Source organism: Strix aluco, chromosome 1 (genome assembly GCF_031877795.1).
Source record: "Strix aluco isolate bStrAlu1 chromosome 1, bStrAlu1.hap1, whole genome shotgun sequence".
Taxonomy (NCBI): Eukaryota; Metazoa; Chordata; class Aves; order Strigiformes; family Strigidae; genus Strix; species Strix aluco.
In genome coordinates this window covers 40,619,792-40,641,339 of record NC_133931.1, presented here as the reverse complement: position 1 = coordinate 40,641,339, position 21,548 = coordinate 40,619,792, and the positions used below count along the sequence as shown (strand labels likewise).

Below are 21,548 nucleotides of genomic sequence, written 5' to 3'. Positions count from 1 at the left end.
CTTGGGTAGCTTCTGAGTATGTGAGTGTATTCTCAGGGCACGGTGGTTTTTTGCTGCTGTGAAGAAGCGCTGCAAATAGTTAGTACTGCACTGGTTCAGTTTGTTTACATGCAGAAAACTATATTAATATATTTGGAAAAATACACATGCATTCACTTGCTCATATAATGATATTAAGAATTTTATTTCCGAAGTGCATTGTTTTTTTTAGATCCAGGTGGCTAAAGTATATGTCTGTGTATGCCCATCAGTTCTCCTTATGCTCAGGGGTTGGGTCTGTAGTCATTTGTTTGCATGCTTCCACTCCTAAGTAAGTGCAGTTTGAATAAAAAGTGGAGAAAAGAAAACATGAATAACATTACAGACAGTTACACAGGCACTGCTCTTCCTAGAAGTAAAATTCCATTTTTTTTTTATAAACCTTTCTTCTCTCAGTTCAATGGATTGAACATCTCAAATGGCTAGACTTTGTGACCACAGCTAATGGGGAAGGAACTCTTGACCTAGAGTCATCCCAGCTTCATTTTTAGGGAAGAGAAAAGGAGAAACAAAGAGAAAGAGTGTGGGGAAAAGGATCTGACTGTATATGCAGTTGCAAGAAATGCATCAATACGGTGTCATGCTATTACTTTTCTTGAAAAGCACTGTCATCCTGCATGTATAACCACGGGCAGGCAGTGAGGAGAAGCAAGTTAGAGCTTTGGTATGATGCAGTGTCATTGGTAGAGCTTCGACATTTTTTCATTGCAGACTCATGGATCTTTGTGTAGAACAGAACCATTAAGAGGAGAAGAGTTGCAAATATATCCAATATGTTTAGTCCAGGCACTTGACATTTGTGTAATTACACATAGGTTTTCACATACTTTGGTGTAAACCTGATACACTATACAGGCTTTGAAATAGGATGTTTTTGCAGGTTCACAAACACCTAAGGTAGTTCTCTATCCAATCTGCAGCAGGAACAAATCTGTTTCAATTACAAGTAAGGAGCTGTGGATCTTTGACATAAAATGTAACATTGTATTACATTTTAAAGTGGCTTAATCCTTCACCTGCTGATGAAAATACCTCCTGTTACAGCTGAACCAGTGTAAATTGCCTTGATCAGTTTTTTATAAATACATCCTGTGAATATACTTTGTTTTCCTTTGCATGTCTAGAAACAAACTTTAACAGTTTTTTCCCAGAGGACAAATTCTAGTGCAACTGAATAATTTGTAACCGTTATTCATCCTGCTAACAACTATTTTGAAATATCTGCAATAACAGTTGCTTTGCTTTTGCACCTAAACGTTGAAGACTGTACTATTTTCTATACTTCCACTTCATATGCAAGCTTTAGAATAATTTTACCCTTGCTATATGAAGAATTTCTGGTTATTTTGCTACTGTTTTAGCTGCAGAAAGCTTTGTTTGGTACTGTTTTATTGTACAATGTTTCAGATGTGTTACTAGGTTAATCTTCTGCTTAGTATTTTTTCCCTCTCTAACCTCTTGCTCCAAAAGAGCAAAGTTTTAGAAATCAAAGTTGCAAATCTACAATTTTATTTCTGTTTGTCTCTCTCAGCATTCTCCATCGGAACCCTTTTTAGAGAAACCAGTGCCGGATATGACTCAGGTTAGTGGACCGAATACCCAGCTAGTGAAAAGCGATGATTATCTGCCATCAATTGAGCCGCAGCCACAGCAAAAGAAAAAGAAAAAGAAAAACAATCACATTGCTGCAGAAGGTCCCAGTAAAGGTTTTGGTAAGGAAGACTTTCCTGGGGGACTTGACAGCCAGAATCTAAGCAGAAACTCAGTGGATTGCTCCCAAGAAGAGAAGAAGAAAAAGAAAAAGCCCAAGGCAAAAAAAGAACCGAAGGATCCTAAAGAACCCAAGGAAAAGAAGGAACCCAAGACCCCCAAAGTCCCTAAGACCCCTAAAGAGCCAAAGGAAAAGAAAGCAAAAAATACCACGCCAAAACCCAAGACCAGCAAAAAGGCTAGGTAAGTCAGAAAACTTCTATATGCGATTGGAGAAAAACAGTGTGTTTGTGGGATTTCTAGAGCATCTGTGCTAAATGGTGTGGGTGGAGAGGAAATCTTGTTTTGTCATTTGCCTTCTACCATCTACAACATCATGTTTTTGAGGCACTTAGGCACATTTCTCCTGTTTGGCTTTCCTGTTTATGGCTTCACAGTTATTTTAAACAAGCTTGAAAGGCAGAAGGCTAATTTTTCTTTTCAAGGCATAAAAGTTTCTGGATGTGTTAGATTTCAAAACTAATTCTTTCTCTTCTAATGCTCATCTGTCCTCATGTGTGGTTTCTGTATTAAGAAACTAAATTGCTTCAACATTAATGTAGGTTTGACCAAATCCAGAGATGAAGGCTTAGAGTAGAAAGGATTGATGACGTTTTTTCTCTAAATACAGTAGTAAGTTAGGTACTTAGCATTGTTAAAAGTTGTACTGCCCTTACAGACACTCTTTTATTCTGACACAACCCATGGGCTGTAAGCGCTGCTGTTAAAAAGGCATTTTTATATGGATATTGATGTATCCTCACTGTAGGGATTATATTCATTTTGCTGTTTCATGTAAAGACAATTTTCCTAGCAGAAAATCTTTGTGGATAGACCAGATGCTTCAACCCTGTTTCTTAACTGTTTTCACTCAGCATCATGTCCCTTTATCAGGATAGACTTAAAATGCTATAGAGTAGTATGAGAAAGAACAAACTGCCGTTACACGTGAGTAAATACGTCATAGATAATAACACAGATTCTTTCCTTACCCCTTAACTCCCTAAACACAGTGATTATAAATTCCTTCTTGAAAGAAAAGTGAGAGGAAAAAGACGTTAAAGCTTATTTTTTTTTTTTTCATTTGTACCTAGAATTTCTTACAACTGTTCTGAATTTGTTCCAAACATCTGAATCTGTTTTTCAAGATGTGGCTAGCGTTATAAAATATAACTTCCAGATGGAAGCACAGCCAGACTTGGTTAATCCAAATCAGTTTGCAAAATCCATTTGTATTAGGGTTTAAAAATTGCAGTTAATGAATCAGCTTTGCGTATATTCTACAAGACTGACTATTAGGTTTGATACAGCTATATGGCTAAATGAGGCATGGACAAGAAGATGTTACTTGTTCTTTTAGCAAGAAAGAGAAGTTTCTGTATTAGTAGAGACAGTGTTTCCTGAAGAATTTATAAGCACTGGCTTGTAAAATCAAATGTTGTCCTGAACAGGTTACATTAACTGTTCAGTAAATGACAGCTGATCAGCCCGTCCCTATTGCAGAAGTTACTTCAGCTGTGTTCCAGACTGTCTTAAGGATGGGGTCTACATACATAGCAATTCACAGCTTAGAAAAACTCTTTAAGTTGTGTATCTCCCAGTATGTGTTCTTGAAACTAAATTATTGTAACAGCTAAGATAAGCTTTTTTGTTCCATTTCCCAATACTCATAGGTTTAAAGGCTGACCAGGCCATATTGCATGGTATTGAGCATCTCCCAGCACTTTTTGCCACCAAGAAGTAAAATAAGCTTCTACTGCAGGACTTCTCAATTAGTGCGGTTTTACAAGGTCTTGACTACAGTGAAGCTTTGTTTATTAAGCAATGGTTGGAAGGAGTCTGCCTCAAAAACATGTGTGGGCTCTTGTGGCTGTGCTGGATATTGGACCTCAGAGCTGGTCTTGTCCCTTCCACTCAATCCTGGTATCTCTTTGCGTGTCTCCTCTAAATCTTGGGACATGCCATGCAGTGTTTCATTTGAAGGAACAAATCCCTCCTTTCTTAGTTGTATTTGTAGGAGAGTCTTTGTCGTCTTTCCTGTGTAACGCTTGTCCCTAGGTGGCTAGATGACTCGCAGTATTCTACTAAGTACTAAGCCCTGTTGTTTTACCTGTGAGAGAAATGTGATTGGAGCAGTATTAAGAGCATTTGCTGTTCCTTATGCTTACTCAGGGGTGTGGAGAAAGTCCTACTTTTCCCGTAATGGGCTTGTGTCTCTGTTACCAAATGCTCTCTTGAAAACAAGGTTGTTCTCATTTTGTGGTCTTGTCAGCTTCAGTATCAAACTTCTCTGAAGAACGCTGAGACTGTGTTGGGATGCTGTGCTGCCAAAGATTTTTTTAAATCAGTGAAAGAAATTTGCTTACTTTGGCAATATCACAGACTGGGGAACCTGTCCGGTGACAGATCACTAAATCAAGTTTTTTAAATAAATGAACAGTCCAAACCTTTAATCATCTGAGCCACAGTATTTCAGCAGCACTAACCACAGAAAGGAAATATGACAGTAGCTGAGATGAGTGAGATTAATGCAAGTTTATACAGATTATGGATGATTATGTAGAAGAATTTTGATAAAGTTAGTATCTGGCATATGTTTACTGCTACTACTTGTATTGCTCAGTATTTTGCTTCTAAGCATTGAAAGTAGCAGTGTGATTTTTAGATTTCTAAATGCTGTGCAGAACTATTGGTTTTCATTCCTGAATAAGATGATCAGTTTTAATAGAAGAGTTTTGCACTCCTGTAAAATTCAGGAAAATTAAGTCAGACATAGGAAATGTATTTATTGAAGAGCAGCAGTTCTTTGGATAGAGCATAAAAAGTCCTTGATAATTAATTTTGACACAGGCTGTAGTAGAGTATACACAGATAAAAGACTCTAGTATTTAAGTATCTTACCAATTTTGTAATTTAATATAGCTCATAAATTAACCCTGTTATTTCAGTCTCAATTTTGACTAACAGTATAATCCTTTTATTAAACAAACAACAACAAAACCCCCAGAAACTTTATCCTTCACATCTCTTCTATCTTTGGTGTAAATTGTGACAAAACGAGTAGCCTGCCTCACTGAAATGCACCTTCATGATCAGACTGGAGAATGGAAGAAATGGATTAATTTCGTGCTTGTTTGAATTGCATGTCCCATGGCATCTTAAAAAGATGACACCCAGGTGGACTGCTAGTATGCTGTACTACGTATTTGGTGATTTTTTTTGAAAGAAAGATCACACATTAATACTGTACTATTACACTTGTAATGGATATTGGCCCAATCCTGCCAATACAGAAGGACAAATACAGTGGTGGCTGGAAAAAAACATTTGCAAAACAACTCTATTGTGGATCAAACTAGTCGGGTTTGAAAGCAAAATGTAGGTATACCTAGGATCACAAATGAAGGATTTTCACTAAATCATGCAGGTGCTGAGTATTATGTGGGCTCTTAATGTTATGGAGCCAGCTTCAGGCACACGCAAAGCAGGCAGATTTTTTCCAAAAGTGGATGGACAGGGAAAGGCAAGTAGTCCTACTGAATTGCAAAGTCATGGCTCAGATGTCTGTTCCCCCTGTGCCTGTCCCTGGAGGAGATGTGGACCACCTGTTTGAGGAGATCATGCTGCAGCACAGCTGATATCTCTCCCGCTGCTTCCTATGAAACCCTAGAGAGTGGCCACCGATTACAGTGGAAGAAGCAGTAACTATTTGCGGGGGCCAAATGGCAGCTCTTTGCAGGAGCTTGTCCCTCCTCCCATCTCCTTAGAGCAGTGTGCTGTGCTTTGCAGGGCTGCTCTTATCTGCCTCGTCCCCTCCCTGTGGCAGGGGAAACTCTTCGTCCTTCCCACACATAGAGCAGCAGCCTGGGATGCAGGGTAGGGCGAGTGGGTTGCTGCTCGTAAGGGGAGTGCTAAGCGTGAGCATAGCTACCTCTTTTAGACGGAGGTGGAGACGGCCTTTTTTGGCGCACAGATAGACGCCAGATTTGTTGTATCGGAAAGGAGATGGCTCCTGGCCGCAGGAAGAGGCTGCTGCGGCAGAGCGGTGAGGGCAGCGGGACGCAGCACCCTGGGGAGCTGGAGGACAGGAAGAGAGGTCCCGAGGCGGTGGTGGTAGTTTCCACTCCCAAGCTCGGATCATCCTGAGCAAGGCAGGAAGGGGCTGCCTGTGGGAGAGAACAGGAAATCGTGCGAGATTTCCATGCACGCATCCACTGAGGCTGTTCCTGGTCACACCTGTCCTCATCTCCCTTCTGAACCAGCCCAGCTGCCAGATATTTACCTTTGCCTTTGCTGCAGGCAAGCCTCATGGGCTTTGCTGTTACCAAAGCGTACTTAATTTGGCTGAGTTTTCAGGCTGGAAAAAACCTTGCTGTCCTATTGTTTTTCCTACTTTTGTGACCTATAAAAACTGATTTAAAAAAACCCCAAAACAACAGGTTTTGATTACACTAGGGGCTTTAAAAAATAATTGTTTTGCTCGGGTAAGACTGTACAGAAAGTTTCACAGCTCTAACATTTTGAGAGGGTGAGATTTTATGGTTTTGATGTTCTGCAGTGGATGTGTAACATTTTTCTAAGCCAGGTTCTAGTCAAGACTTTGTCACAGGACAGTGTTCCCAAACAGCAGAATAGGGATCAGTAGCCTGTCTGACTTATTTTAAATGTTTACAGAAATAAGCATCATCCAAATCCTGATAGCCATCATAAATTACACTAATAAACAGATCTGTCAGATACCCAGATGAGGTGAGGTGGTTGCACAATGTAAACATAGGGGCTAATTACTTCCCCTCTTAATCCTGCGAAGCATGTCATGCTTTTGGGGTATTTTTGAGCCATATGGTTTGGCCCTGTAAGTTCCTGGAGTTTGACCTAGCTCTGTAGGTGGCTGCCTGACTAACTGACACAAAACACTTTGTCAAAGTTTGGATATTTGTTCTCAAAATGTAATTCAAGCTTTTGTTTCAGTTGTCCTACTTACTGTTTTCCTCTCCAGCCCATTTTCCTTCACATTGTTCGCTCGTCTGACCTTCTGCAGGTTGTCTTCTTACTGATCCCCTTTGGTCAGTGTGCTGTGCATGCCTCAGGGATAAGAGGATGAAACCAGAAAGTAGTATTGGACAGCTAGGTTGTAAGACATCTAATCTGAAATATCTCTGTTTGTATCACTTGAATAGAAGGACTAGCTTTACCTGACAGTTTTAAAATATTTCAGTGTTTCATGTGTGGCAAATACTACTTCAGTTTCTCCCAGATTTCTAGTTCTTGTTTTGGGACTGGACACTATCTTTAGTGGGACAAATTTTGTGTTCATTCATGTGTGAAAACAAATATGAGAGTTTTCTAAATGTGCATATTACAGTTTGCTTCCTTGTTGCCAAATTTGGAAAGTACTATCAGATGTGCATCCAGGGTTAAGCACTGACGCACAGACCCTAATGGTAATGGCAAAGTCTCTGAGAACAGGTTTCTACCTGCCTGTACTTCCATGTGGAAAGGTAATTCTGGTCCAGGCTAACACCGTTCCTGAGTGGCCTGAGTATGGTCTGCTGGAAAGTGGAAAGGCTGAGTCAGAAGTGGGTACGCTTAATTGTTGGGAACAAATCACACTGGCTTTGTGGGAAGATGGAGAGGAATAACAGTTGCTGACAGTTTGAGGAAGCTGATGCTCCCACCAGCCAGGGGAAGCTCCTGGGTGCAGGATGCACTGCAGTGCGTCGCCTCGCTCAAGGGGATGGTGCTGTTGTTCTCTGGTTTATTTGTACTTCACCTTCCTTTCTTTCCTTGAAAGAAGCTGTCGCTGTGCTTTTAAAAAGAGCAATTCTGCTGAATTTAGAACTTAAAATTCCTGGTGGAGCTGCGCACAGGCTTTGTTCTCCCCAAGTTGGTGGCTCTTCCCTGTGTCTGTTTTTAACTGGCCTGGCCTGGCAAGGGGGGAGATTTGAAACTGTGTCCGGATTGCTTTGACCGCATCTCCGTTACTGAGAGTGACTCGGTACGCCAAGGCATGGCTCAGGGGGTATATATAGGTCATGAAATACTCTTAGCTTGGAGTCCCTGCGCTACGAGCAGGGAAAGGTCTGACGGAGGCTAGAAAGAAACCCTTGTTGGTGTGGACCTGCCGCCAGCGCTGGAGTCGCTGGCGGGGTCTTTGTCTGGGCCTCGCCGGGCGGCCAGCCCTGGGGAGCACGCGGCGGCCGCTGCGCCGGGGCAGGCAGGCCCTCGTTAGCGCTTCCCAGCCTTTCAGCAAATTGATATTTTATCAAACCTAGGCCACGCTATTCTTCCCGACTTTAAGCCTGTTATTCATAGGCAGCGGTGCACCCGGGGCACGGTAACGACTACTGAACTTAATTGAGCGCCTTGCTCTGATTTATAGGGGTCAGGGGCGAAAAGTGCCCGCCTGTCAGCTCGCCTCACCTGGCGGCTGTCCAGCTCCCCTGACAGGCTCACCTTTGATTTAAACAAATGCGAGAAATACGTAAAGTTTGGGTGCTTTGGGAAGCGGTTTCGCGGTGATTTGATAAAAGGTGGCGGCGGGGGTGTGTGTGGGGGGGTGCGGAGCGGCGGGGGGGGGCGCAGGCCGCGGCCGCGCAGGTGCCGGGAGCGCCCGGGCGCTGATTGAGGGAAGCAGATGGCTGCAGTCGGTGGCCGCCAGCCAGCGGAGCAGGTGCTGGTCACGTGGCCGCGGGTTGCCGGGGCGACGCGAGCGCTCTCGGCGCGCGGATGAAAGGCGAGGGGGCCCCGCTTCAGCTGCGGCTTTGTGCCATTGGTGGCAGCTAGAGCGGAAACAAACGCGGCCAGGGGAGCGCGGCCCGCGCGCCGCCCGCGCGCCCGCCCCTGCGCCGCCGCGCCCCGGGGCCCGGCTGGTGTCCGCGCTCCTTCCGCCGTGTCAAAATTCACCCCCCGCACACCCCCAGCCCGCTGCTTTAAGAAAAATTTTTATTTTTTTTAAATTGTCACAGCCTGAGGTGGGTTTTTGTGAGAGGAAGGCTGTGTCACGCCCTCTAATTTCACGATAGTACAAATCCATTTCCAAAACTCCCGGTCTTTTCACTTGTAAATTTTATTTTAAAGTCAACATTACTTTAAACACAAAATGCAAAAGAGGATAATACCACAACCGAGTTGTCCCGGTCCCAAAGTGACATGCAACCCTATCCGGGAATTTTAAATTACGGTTCCAAAGTACGCCTTCAGTGGGCCAACGCGCTGATCTCGATGAACAAGCTTAAAGCTGATGTTTGTTTGAGAAGTTACAAGGCCGGGGATTATGAAGGAAAAATAAACAGGCAGTGTGCTGGGTATGAAATTAAAATGTTGAGGGTGCAGAAGTCGTATAAAAGCAGGTGACGTAACATTTGGTGACCTGTACTCGCTGTTTGTCAGATACCAGTGCATAACCCTGCTCTTAAATGTCTCAGCAACTTTCCATAACCAGCCTATCAAATCAGTAACGGGCCTGGGGGAGTTGACCACAGAGGGGAAGAAAGACTAGAGAAAACCCATGTGAATCTCAAAGGCTAAATGTGCCTAAAAGTACTAACTTTTGCCATTGATTCTTGGTTTCTGTCATTTAAAACTTTCACCCCCATGATGCTGGAGATTGTCACAGTACATGATTTGGTGATGATGTATTTAAAGCTGGGTTTTGATATGTGTGTCCTCACCCGTTTCCAGGTCTCCAAGTACAGTTGGAGAGATGTGGTCCCAGCTCCTCAGGTCACGGGCATTTTCATGGGGGAGAAACAATCCCCCAACTTTTCTCTACCATCAGTGGGTACTGCTTTCTAGTATCATGTAGATGCTGAGATACCAGCTGGGTGGTTTTTCCCCCACACAAGCTGCAGTTGCATGCGTTAAGGCTGTACAGGTCCCCTCAGAGTTGACACAAAAGCACCTTTCCTGCTTGGAGATAGCAGGGACGGTACAAGAAAATGAAGAATTTTCCCATTTAGTCCTTTGTTTTGGTAACAATTCTGGTTCTGCTTACCCGGTCCGCACAGTTAATATCAAGACAAGTGCACGCCTAATGCTGTTTCTCTTCATATGTGTTAAGTTGCCCAAAAACCACTTTCAGAAAGTACAGGTTTTGAAGAGACTAGCTCTTCCTTTCCAGTCTCATTTTCAGTTTCTTGTTGAATACATATTCAGCGTCACTGTCTAAGATCTTGAAGGGAAGAAGCATGGTGTCCGTTGTTAAGGAATGGGAAATGTATAGTGATGGCACACGCATCATTGATTTTACAGTTATGTTTAAATACTTAAATAAGGAAGGCAGTTGAAAATAATGAAGTCACTGAAAATAAGCATCTCACAGATCAACTATTTTGTTAAGCACCTTTTGCTTATATTTTTGTACAAATACTGATTAAAAATACCTCTGTTTCAGTAACAAGAAACCAGATTCAGAAACTAGTGCTGTGAAGAAAAAGGTTAACAAGGGAAAGGAAGGTTCTGAAAACTCAGATTTGGAAAAAACTCCGCCACCATCACCTCATCCTGAAGATGAAGATGACCCAGGGGTTCAGGTAGTGCTATCTTTCCAAGTTAAATGTAACCTTTCACAATTTAGATGCATAAAACGGTAGTTCTGACAGTCTTTGTTTCAGCGATGCAGGTATTCAGATATTTTCTGTGTTATTTAGAATGACATACCAAGAAGGTGAGAACTGAAAATCACCATGATGAATATTTTACTAAAACAAGTATTCCTCATCATAATTTGGCTTTACAGTCCCGTTACCTGCAGATACGTGTACGGTGCTGCTGAGTTTTCATGTGTTCTTTTCTATCACTGCTGCAATTATGGTGCTGAATTTTCTGCTCTGCAGACTTAATGTACCATTATGAGGTCTTGCTTATAAGCCTCACGTTTCTGCTTGCATTGACTTTACAAACCTCCCGAAATCAAGAATGAGACATGACAAAGGATGTCAGAAATGTGCATGTCAGGGACTTGTTAACTACACTGCTTTAATGGATGAAGTGCCTTTTTGCAGGACTGCCAGTCATTGGCTAACATCGATAATTTCTTTTGACCACTACACACCTGTCACTTTCTGTCCAAACTTTTATTTCATGTAAAGAAAATCTGGAAATAGAAATAGCATATATGATAACTTTTGTGTTCTCTGTCATTAGCCGTGTTAAGAAGTGGTCAGCTCCTGGCTTACTTCTGCTGGCAGTGGTCAGAGTGGGCATTAAAAATAAGAATTCCCTCATGAAGGGGTAGAGGCAAATTGTGATGGAGAAAGTATGGGACTTTCAGAAACGCTTATGCTGGTGTTTCTGAAATCGTTTGTATTTGTCCGTTGTGTATCAGGCTGTGGATGTGTTGCTTCTAGCTAGGAGAGATGTCAAGACTGATGATCACTTGAGAATGGTCAAAGCTGCCTGGTGAAAAGGTTGGCAAACAGTGGTGTCCTAACACAAACATGGATTATACCTTCCTTCTTACTATTTTCCAGAAGGATACAGAGTATAAGGAGATGTGAGCAATCTAGTATATTCTAGTTAAAAACAACAACAAAAAAAGAGTGTTACTTCTGATTCATGCAAGCCACGTACTCTGAATTGGAAAAGTTGAGATACACTGCTCAGATGTTTGAAGAATAAGTTGTCTGTCCTCTGCCACAAGTCTCTCTTAGCCTGATTAATGACCCTGACAAAAGATGTAGAAGAAACTTTTGGAGCTGATGTTTCTTCAGGTTAATTTGCAGATGATTATATACTGCCTACAGTTCCATATATATGCGTGTTTTGCTTGTTTTCAGTTTAGTGGGACAAAATTTCCTCTTTATGAAACTTAATTGGGTGATAAACTTTACATTTTAAATACTTTTTTCTTTTTGTAGAAATGAGTTAGGGCATTTGCATCACTTCGTAATTAAGTGTAATAAAGTAGTTGAGGTGATTTTTATTTTCTTAATACTTTCTCTTGCTGTGTGTGTTATACTGCACTCAAACTTATTTTCATAAATTAAGGGAGGGTTACAACCATATATGCTAGGACAGCTAGAATTAATAAACTTGTTATGCGTTTCCCAACTGAGATTGATATTATTCAGTTGTCTAAAACACCATTGCATTCTTTGTGTTGAATACTGAGTCTTCTGTAACAATATTATGTAGTAATGCACAAAGCCATGCGTTGTTATCCTTAGAGAGGAAAAATACTTTTGTGTCTTACCATATGTTTTATATTCCATTATCCAAGCCTATTACCTTTGTACCTATAAATTAGTTAATGAGTAAAAGATAATCTGATGCAAGTGAATGTACGGACAGTTTCTGACAACAATGCATAACAATTGCAAAGCTTCATGTGGATGTTACAGGAAACAGGAAGCTAACTAAGTCAATAAAAATCAAGTAGAGGATTACCATTGCATTTTAGGCATCCTTTCTATTAGGGAAATGGAAGAAGAGATTTTTGGCACCAAAAATAATGGTAAGACTTACCTATTGAACCAAAAGAAAACTGATAATTCTCTCGTCAGTTGATTATGGAAATGAGAGTGCAAATTTGCCAAGTAGTATCTAATTTCAAGTATAAAAGTATTGTTAAGTTTTATGGGAACTCCCATAAGTTACCATGTTAAAGGTAGAAGTCGCATCACTGTTATTTAAAAGAGTGATGTAAACTTAATGTTTGCTCAAAAAATTCATTTTCAGTTAAAGAAAGAATGTCTAATTTTGTGAAGTGCATCAGATATTTGTGCTTTTAAAAGTATGATTAGCTATCTAAAAGTAAATATTTGACTTTGTCTATGTACATTGAGAGACCCAGGTGCATAGATCTCTTAAACAAGCTACATCAGTATTTGCATGTACTGGTGAAGATGTGTGTTAAGCTGAGAAAGATGTAAAAATAAGCAGTATATCAATTCATGAAGTTGGTTTTTTTTTTAACAGTTGATATTCAACTTTTTTTTTAATATATATACATTAGTCCATTGATACTTGATACTTGATACCAGATACTTGATGCTCACTTGACAGTTTCCTTCAACAGCATATGCTCTCAGCTTTTCAAAATATATACCCTCATGCAGACTATCAGGGAATTTGAATTTTATTGTTGCAGAAAATGGTGTCTGGCACTGAGTGTCAAGTTGCAAATTCTGTCAAATGCATACTTGTGTATTTTACAGATTGTTTTCTGCAGTTTCTCTGAAGCTTTCATTCTGGAGATGAGGGTATTGGGGACACAGAAACCATGTTTTCAATTTGGGGTGGTTCAAGTTCTTCATTCTCCTCTATACTAATAGAGGATCTTTTCCCATGCTGTGCTGCAGGATGTCTTTCTGAACAGTGCTGGCTCAGTGGAGTGAGGAAATCGTATTTCATTGTATTTCCCCTACAAGATAATCTGGGTACAACTGGGTGGATGGGGAGAGCAAGAAAGTGTGTTGTCACTGCTTAGCAACACAGTGGGCCACGCTGCTGAAAGGTGGTGTTTGGTTCCTGCATTGGCCATCTGTCAAAGTTTGTCATAGATGTGAATCGAGAGGTGCAACTTCTCTATTTTAGTTGCTTTCTGAGTTATGCTTTTTAATTTTCTAACATGGTTTTAGTAATGCTAAACCAAAATAAAATACCACTTTCCAACTCAGAAAAAGCATGGAGTGTTTTTTTTGTTTGTGTTGTTTTGTTTTCAGACGTTAAAAGTAGCTAACAGGCAGGCATTTAGAACAGTAGTGTCTTGATTCCACTATTTCTATCAGGGTGCTGTAAAAATAATAGTGTTTGCTACACACTAGGGTATTTGACAAATAGGAAGAAGTTTTCTCAGTTATTCTGAAACATATCAGTTTTGTTTCTCATGAAAAATATCAATGCTTTCTATTTAGAAGCGACGCTCCAGCAGGCAGGTGAAGAGGAAGCGTTATACAGAAGACCTGGAGTTCAAGATTTCAGATGAGGAGGCTGATGATGCTGATGCTGCTGGAAGAGACTCTCCTTCAAATACTTCTCAGTCAGAGCAACAGGTCAGATGTGAACAGACTGGAAAGGTGGCTGTAACTTCAGCATTCAGAGTTCAAATATAGGTCCTTTTCCTGAATGATAGTCATCTGTGATGGGCACAGTGTGCCAGAAGGCATTAGCTTTTTACCTTCTTAAAGTATATATTAATTCATGACTTTGTTTACAAGCTGATGATAGGCAGTTTGACACAGTTCTTTGAAATTAATGGTCTCTACCTAAAGGAAACAAACTGGACTGCTAGGAGTCTTGAATTTACTTCTCTGAATTCAGTGGTCTGGCTTCTGTGACTTTAATAAACCACTCAAGCTTGTCCCCTGCTGCTAGGCACCGTAAGAACCCCTTTATGAAATTACTGCCTTGTAGTACCCAGCAGGGCACACTTTATTCTCTGTGCAATGTAAATGATGGATAAAATAGTTTGAATAAGATGAGGGGTAATAATGTAGGAATGACTGTAGTAACAGTGTCATTGTTTTGTGGTGCTTTTTCAAAGAACTACTTCACTTAACTGACAGCCTATTGGAGAATACATGCATGTTCTTTGGTATTTCATTTGGCAGTTTGTTAAGCCCTGTGAAATATTGTATGTGATCTCCATTGTTAATTGTGTCTTACAGTTGCAATAGTGAAGTAATGTAACGGAGAATTTCAGGCAATTTTGATACCTATCATGTGGACACAGCCACATCATCTTATGTTTAGACTGTATGGTGCTGAAAGTGTGTATTGTTCTGGGAGAGGTGAACTGCCCAGGTGGATATAACTGTGTATCTGTGCACGTCAGCCTTACTGAGATAGCTAGAGTTGCTTTAGCTCTTAAAAATGGGCTGAAACATGTATCCTTCGATCCTTTATTGTGGTATTAAATCCATCTGAATTCTTTAAGTTCTCATGCTAGGGGTAAAACGTCCTCCTGTGTATTAAAATCCTGTTGCCAAAAAATTATTTGAAGCTTTTAATGAAGAAAGTCTTTAGGTAACAAAGATGCAGTCCCATAACTCCTGTGTGGTATTTCTGATGTAGGAATCTGCTGATGCTGAAGGTCCTGTTGTGGAGAAAATCATGAGTAGCCGTTCAGTCAAGAAAAAGGTAAAACAAACAAAACCCCTCCCCCCATATATTTAAACATGCTAAGCATATTTCTGCTGAAGACCCCATTAAGTTCTTAAGATACCTTGAATATTCCAAATTCAAAAACTGTTTTATTGAATAGAGAAGGTTCATTGAAAGTATGTTTAGATGGTATTTAACATGCTTTTGGGTAGACACACATAAAACAGATTATTTGTTCAATCTTGTACTATTTTCTTGCATTTTTTTGGATGAGAATTTTGGTTTTTGCAAATATACGTACCTGGGTGAAATCTACGGTGCTCTTCAGAGCAGTGTTTCATGGGAGTTTGAGGAGTGAGATAACTCTACTGCATCCTCAGTTTCTGCCCTTTCTAGTAAAGTCCAGGCCCATAGTTTTTGCATCTTTTGATAGTGGTTGTGCTTAGCAGCTAAAACAAGTTTACATGTGGTCAAGAATGTTAACATATAGAGGTGGTTAATATCTTCCTTGTCACTATGCTAAGATGGAGAAAGAAGCACTCTAGTTAAGTGTGCTTCTCTCTTAATTCTGCCCTGCTTGCTAGTTGTGTTCTTATTTTGCTTACAGATTCTTCTAATCTGCTTCACAACTTGATTGGCCTTTGCACTTCCAAACTAATAAACTCGAGTAAGAGGTAGAAAAGAATTTGTTCAAAAAAAGGCATTATTATATTTTATAGGCTCTTTCATGTAGCTAATTCTCTGACTTGGACTGCAGTTGGGCAGAAAACTGTCCAATTGATATAGATATGGTACTCGTTGATCTTAGTTAACCAGAACTACCTCTTTTCCTCAAAGTGTTAATTTTCAAATTGGAGGAGGGAAAGTTGCCTTTATTAAATTTTTCTTTTTTATTATTTTCATGTTGTGGCGTGGGGGTTTTTTGGGGGGGCGGAAAGGGTGTTCTAAAAACTTTATTACTACTGTCATAACATCATTAACAGCATTGTAAACCTAAATTCATGCAATGTCATGACTGGCTGTGATTGAATTTGACCTGTTTCTGCAGCTTTCACAGCACAAAACCTCTGGGGCTTTTTTTGAAGTCTAGAGCTATATGTCATATTTCAAACCATAGTCTTATTTTTCAGATAAACTTCGTGTAATATAAACTCGGTAATTAGTTGTCCTGATGATCTACTAGGCAGGAGAGGAGAATGTGGTCTTTTCATAAATGTCTTTACATTGGAAGCTGTTTTTCACCAATTATTCTTCTCTTCTTCCTCTCCCCTGCAAACAAAGGTGTGATTACTCATGGGGAGTGTGTATTTTGCTGCAGTTTGTGGGAAGTGGTTGGTCTGCTGCCTACATGTCTTTGATTGCAAGCTCTGCTGGAGGCAAGCTCTATTTTGAGCTCTTTCTTTAATGTTTTTTATGGATTGTATTTGCAGGTTTGAGGGGTGTCTCTTCTTTCCCTGCTCTTCTCCCCAACCCTCCTCTCCAAAATCCAAAAAAAATGGATTTCAGGATGTTAATATTTAACATCTGAAGTATCCAACTGTGCTTTTATTAAAGGTCTTTTACACTCTTACTAACGTCATCAAAACCCTGGTTGTTGGATTACTAATCAAAGTAAAATTGCTGCGATCAGGACCAATGCATAAAATAAACATGAGGAAAGGCTTCACTAGGAAACCTTTCAGTGGATTAGGTTGTAACAAAGACGTTACGTTCAAGTAAAGGACATTAGATAACGAATACACTTTTGGAGCAGTATACTTACATAAAATTATGCCGGTTTTCTCAAAAATAGCCCTAACCTAGTTTTGAAGTTACCAGATATGATGCAGCCCTGCACTTGCAACCATTTTTGAAATGTAGAGAATAAAAGGTAGAAATCACTTTAGTTCATATTTGAAGTATAAAAGACAATGTTTTTCCATGTTGTTCTTAATGTGGAATTTTGAATACTGTTGAATACTCTTTCCTCTTGCAGAAAGTGTTAAGTACATGTATCATTCTCTTTCTAAACCATCACGGTCCTGACATGTTCAGTTTGTATGTGGAAATCTTTCATTTTTCTAATTATTTTCTTGGCCACCTTCAGTTTCCTTTGAATTTCTGCTCCTTAACTTTGAAAAGGAATGGCTAGAACTAAATATGCTATTCAGCACAAACAGCACATACTACAAAAAGATGTGGAGTTTGTAGAATGCTATACCTGTGTGTTACGCGTCTGAATTTCTTTTTGCCTACCAGTACATGGTGAGAATTAGATGTAATTGAACTGTGTACAGATGCCTGCGTCTCTTCCACAAACTGATTAGTTTACAATCTAATGCTGTGTATCAGCTGAGGTGATTATTCTTTATATGTTGCTTTGCATCTGTTATTAATGTGTTCTGTCCGCTATTTTTCTAGCAGTTGATATTTCTGTGGGTTTTTGGTTTGTTTTTTTGTTGGTTTTTTTTTAAGTTCTTCTCTTTACACTTGAGTGGCTTGCTCAAATAACTTTTGCATTAGCAGGTATTACTGTATCACCTCTGTGGCAGTGCAAGACTGTGTGCTCTTAAGTATTTGCTTGAAGGAAGGGATCATTTATTTCTTCAATTATCTGCAGAGACTGTGGATCAGATTGTCAATTATGGTCACACCTGGGCAATGATAATTCGGAGTGTCCTGTGTTGCCCAAGTCTGCCATGTGCTATTTTAGGATGTCTGCATAATCAGTTTGGGAAGAATTTTGCATAAATGTTCTATCTCACCTTTTTTATCTGGTTAATGTAAACTTATGTGTAGTGGAGGTTGGACAGTGTCGTCAAATGCATAAGCTTCTGTCGCCTATACCCTGAACTGAGGTATTGCTAAACCCTACTTGAGTGCCAGTGATTGTAACTTGATTAGAATTTTTTTTGGCCATAAGCATGAATGCCAGAGTAAGATTTTTAAGAAATTTTATTCTGAAGTACTTTTTATTTAGGTGAATCTTTGATGCATGCTCATAGAACATGTAATAACATAGACCAGTTATTACCTATTAGACAACACAGAAGTATGTTTTACTCATGAGAGTTACAGGACTTATCAAGATTTACATTGTAAATTATTGTTATTAAGTTGGCAGTAGATAGAAAATGTACTTGACTGAAATTCTGTTGAGGGGAATTAAATTGGCTAATATGAAACCTTTATTTAAAGGTGCTTAACTGTGCTGTCACTGTAAGATTGATGTATCTCAAAGGATTCTGACTAATCAAAGAGACTTGGCCATAATACATTTCAGAAAATAAAAAAAAGTTAATGTCTTAAAATTAGGGATGACTTCTTAAGGAGTGATTTTGCCTCGGGGTGGTGAATAGAGTCAGATAATGGGATCTCCTTTTTTTGTAATACAGTTTTGACCTCTAAATATGAATACCTTCTCGAGAAATGCTCCCTTTAAAATTCTTTGTTTAATAAAAAAGAAAAATCTTAATGGTCTTCAAATTCCTTCCTTTGACAGTATCTTTGTAAGTAACAGAGAAGCTTCTTCTCTGTGTTTAGGATTAGGGAATAGTTTGTCTTCAGCAGAGGATTCAGGAAGACCAAGAGGCAGCACCAGGAATTCCTTACCTTCTTTCATTTCTTCAGGGAGAACTAGGTGGAAGCTGGTGTTGGTCCTCTCTAGAAAGGAACTCAAGCAGACTGTACTGGAGTGATATAAATGCTAAAATGATGAAATCCCTTGCTAGTCTGGAAGAGAAGGAGTACTATGTAAATCAGGGATTAGGAATGCATTAATTTCTTCTTCACTGTGCTAGAACAGAGTTTAATGCAGCTGCTACTGTTCTTTCATTGCATTGCTATGGAAGTAATGTCTAGCCAGCAACTTTTGAGCAAGAATTTGAAAAATGACAATTCATCCTCTAACTTTAGAGTAGTGTCTCTTTTTCTCTATATATATTTTCCTCTGTTTTTTAATATGTATATATATGTTTTTTTAATGTGTGTGTGTGTATATATATATATACACATAAAAAAGATGGAGGTTGTTGACTTATACAGGGGTCACCGGTTTTGCCCGTTTAGCACTACATACAATATTTATTACAGATGATGATGTCCCTGATGAAGTATGCAAACCAAAAAATCCTCTTCTATTTAAAATTGTTCCAAAGTTCATTAGTAAACACAAACCACTAATGTTGTGACATAAACTGAATTCTAAACGTGTGCCTGGTGCACTGTCCTTAGTTTGTCCTATGGCTGGGTTCAGGAGTAATTCAACACAGTATTACATGCCATATGTTATGCAGTACTTCAGCACTAGGGATGAGTTAAGGGTAGTCTCAACCCTTAGCACTGAATGCCCTTGGTTTTGCTGGTTTATATCACAACTTTAACCTTGCTTTAAATGTAGTTTTTGGGTGTTAATTTAATTTGGCTGCTCTGTATGTGAGACATCTTGCCTGAGTGAATTTAATTGCACCATTGAGTAAAACTAAAGCCATGAACACTGATGCACTAAAATTCTAGCAGAGGTATAAGGTTTAGTTTTATATGGCTTCTTGTTTGGAGTTATTAACTATATGGAGGAATAAACCCCCTTTAAAACTCTTTTTTAAAACATTACAAAACCCACAATGTAAAGTTGCTATGAGCCAGCCAAAAATAATACATATGGCATTCAGGAGTGCAGTTGCTAATTGGCTGCTGCCTGAGAAAATGGTACACTTGGCTTCTACTTAACACTGTGGGTTTGGCAGAAAGCCAGATTTGGGGTGAGGTTGTGAATGAAGCTGCATGTGGTTAGGGAGGAGTTCAAATGATTCATGTCTTGGAAGTTGTAGTAAGCCGTGCAGTATGTACTTGGGTAAGCTGCTGGAGGAAACTCCTCACCCATGTCCTCCCCCACTAACACTTTCCTACACCTCCACTTGTCTCTCTGTGTGGGGACTGTATTCTGTATTTTGGTTAGTTTTAATAATTAACTAAATTGGGCTGTTTAGTGGTTTAATTCACGTTTCAACAATTCTTTTCTTATAGATGGAGAATGGAGAGGAGGTAGAAATAGAGGAATTCTATGTAAAGTACAAAAACTTGTAAGTAAAGTTATAGGTTTGATTACTATCTTTAAGTTCATATAATTTCCAAATAGTTTTTAAAAACTGGTTTTGTAAATGATACAACTGCTACTGTCTAGCTTTAAAATTTCTAATGTTTAGTCCCAAACAGTGGTAAATAAATGGGGAAATACCTTACATTGGTGGTAAAGGGTTTGATATTGTTGTCTTAATTTGTGTTCTCTCCAAAACGAAATGCATAGGTAAAATTGCTCTGCTATCAAAAACTTTAATCTAAGGCTCATTATGCAAGCAGATTCATGAGCACATACCTATGTAGCTGTGTAGATCTAACTGCAACCATAGAGTAACGTGCCTGCAAACTACTCAAAAATAACTGTTAATGTTGTTTCAAAAACGAGACTGGTGTTCAACAAAATGTCTTAAGATAACAAATGAGATGGCTTCCAGTATTCCAGCAGATAGCTGCCTCTCCATAAGAGGCATGTAATAGTGGTGAGAGCAGCATGTTGTTTCACTTCTGGGCTCTGAAACTGCAATGCAATCAGTATTTAAAGTAAGATAGTTCACAGCTGGATAAGCTCATTTTTCTTTTAGAAAAATAGCGTATCTTGTTTAATTTTAGCAAATTTTCCATCTGAGAGAGAAATGCACTTAAAGTGAGTTTCTTGCAGCTAACTGCAGATAGTTGACTTCACTAAATATGCTGCCACCTTTGTACCTTTTGCACTGTATTGATTTTTGCATGATGTTTAATAGCTTAATTATTCTTTGTTTAGTTTTATTACATTGGCATGTAATTTTTGTATTAACTCTTCATGTCTTAGACTTCTTAGCAGTGTAACTTTTGACAGACTCTAAATTTATAAAGTGGGACTAGGTATTTCAGCAGAGATGCTGTTCCTTCGTGTTTTCTTAAAGATGAGTTACTACCATGGAACTGCATTTACAAGGGTTTTTCTTTCTATCAGTATTAAAACTTCAGTTGACTCAGGTGACTTAACTCTACAATGCTGTTCTCGCAAATACCAGTGTAAAGCATGCTAGTATTTGAAATGTTTGCGTATTTTTATTAACTTCCAACGACCCTACTCTTTGCTAGAATATGATGTGAAATAGTGACATTTATGACAAATGTCTATGTTTTTAAGTGTGCTCAATAAAAATAATCTTAGCTTTGTGCCAAACACTAAATGTATGGGGTATGTAGTTAAATTTTGAGTGGGAGTTGTCTTATTTACTGATAAGTTTTTCTGTTAGTAAGTGTAATTACTTCCAGTAAAGATGATTTCTTAATAACTTATATGATAAAGATGATCATGTCCAGTTTTCCAAACGTGACACTACAATGTGCTGGAAGAATCTATCTATACTGGTGGGATACCTAGACATATGCAATGGAAGCATAGTTTTTGAGTAAGATTTTCTGTTTCATCTTCTAGTTCTTACCTTCATTGTCAGTGGGCATCTGTGGAAGAGCTGGACAAAGACAAGAGAATTCAGCAGAAGATTAAGCGGTTTAAGGCAAAACAGGGCCAGAACAAATTCCTTTCAGAAGTACGATTTGTTTCTTTCTTTCTTTCTTTCTTTTAGGTATTTAAGGAATATTCTTAAGAATTCTCATTCTGTATACAAGCAGAAGATTTTGAACTGTGTGATATGTCAGTAGCG

At 39.3% G+C, this 21,548-nt stretch overlaps 1 protein-coding gene across 5 annotated transcripts in view; it reads left to right on the top strand.

Annotated features, from left to right (window-relative positions):
* CHD7 (chromodomain helicase DNA binding protein 7) overlaps window positions 1-21,548 on the top strand; it is a 133,430-nt gene that overhangs the window by 72,097 nt on the left and 39,785 nt on the right. For 4 of the 5 annotated variants that reach the window (XM_074818558.1, XM_074818567.1, XM_074818540.1 and 1 more), the window contains exons 3-8: window positions 1,571-1,992; window positions 10,184-10,322; window positions 13,647-13,784; window positions 14,806-14,871; window positions 19,840-19,895; window positions 21,320-21,434. In XM_074818558.1, coding sequence (XP_074674659.1) covers window positions 1,571-1,992; window positions 10,184-10,322; window positions 13,647-13,784; window positions 14,806-14,871; window positions 19,840-19,895; window positions 21,320-21,434 — 936 coding nt within the window. The remainder of the gene's footprint in view (window positions 1-1,570; window positions 1,993-10,183; window positions 10,323-13,646; window positions 13,785-14,805; window positions 14,872-19,839; window positions 19,896-21,319; window positions 21,435-21,548) is intronic. The other variant, XM_074818577.1, reaches the window with a different exon arrangement.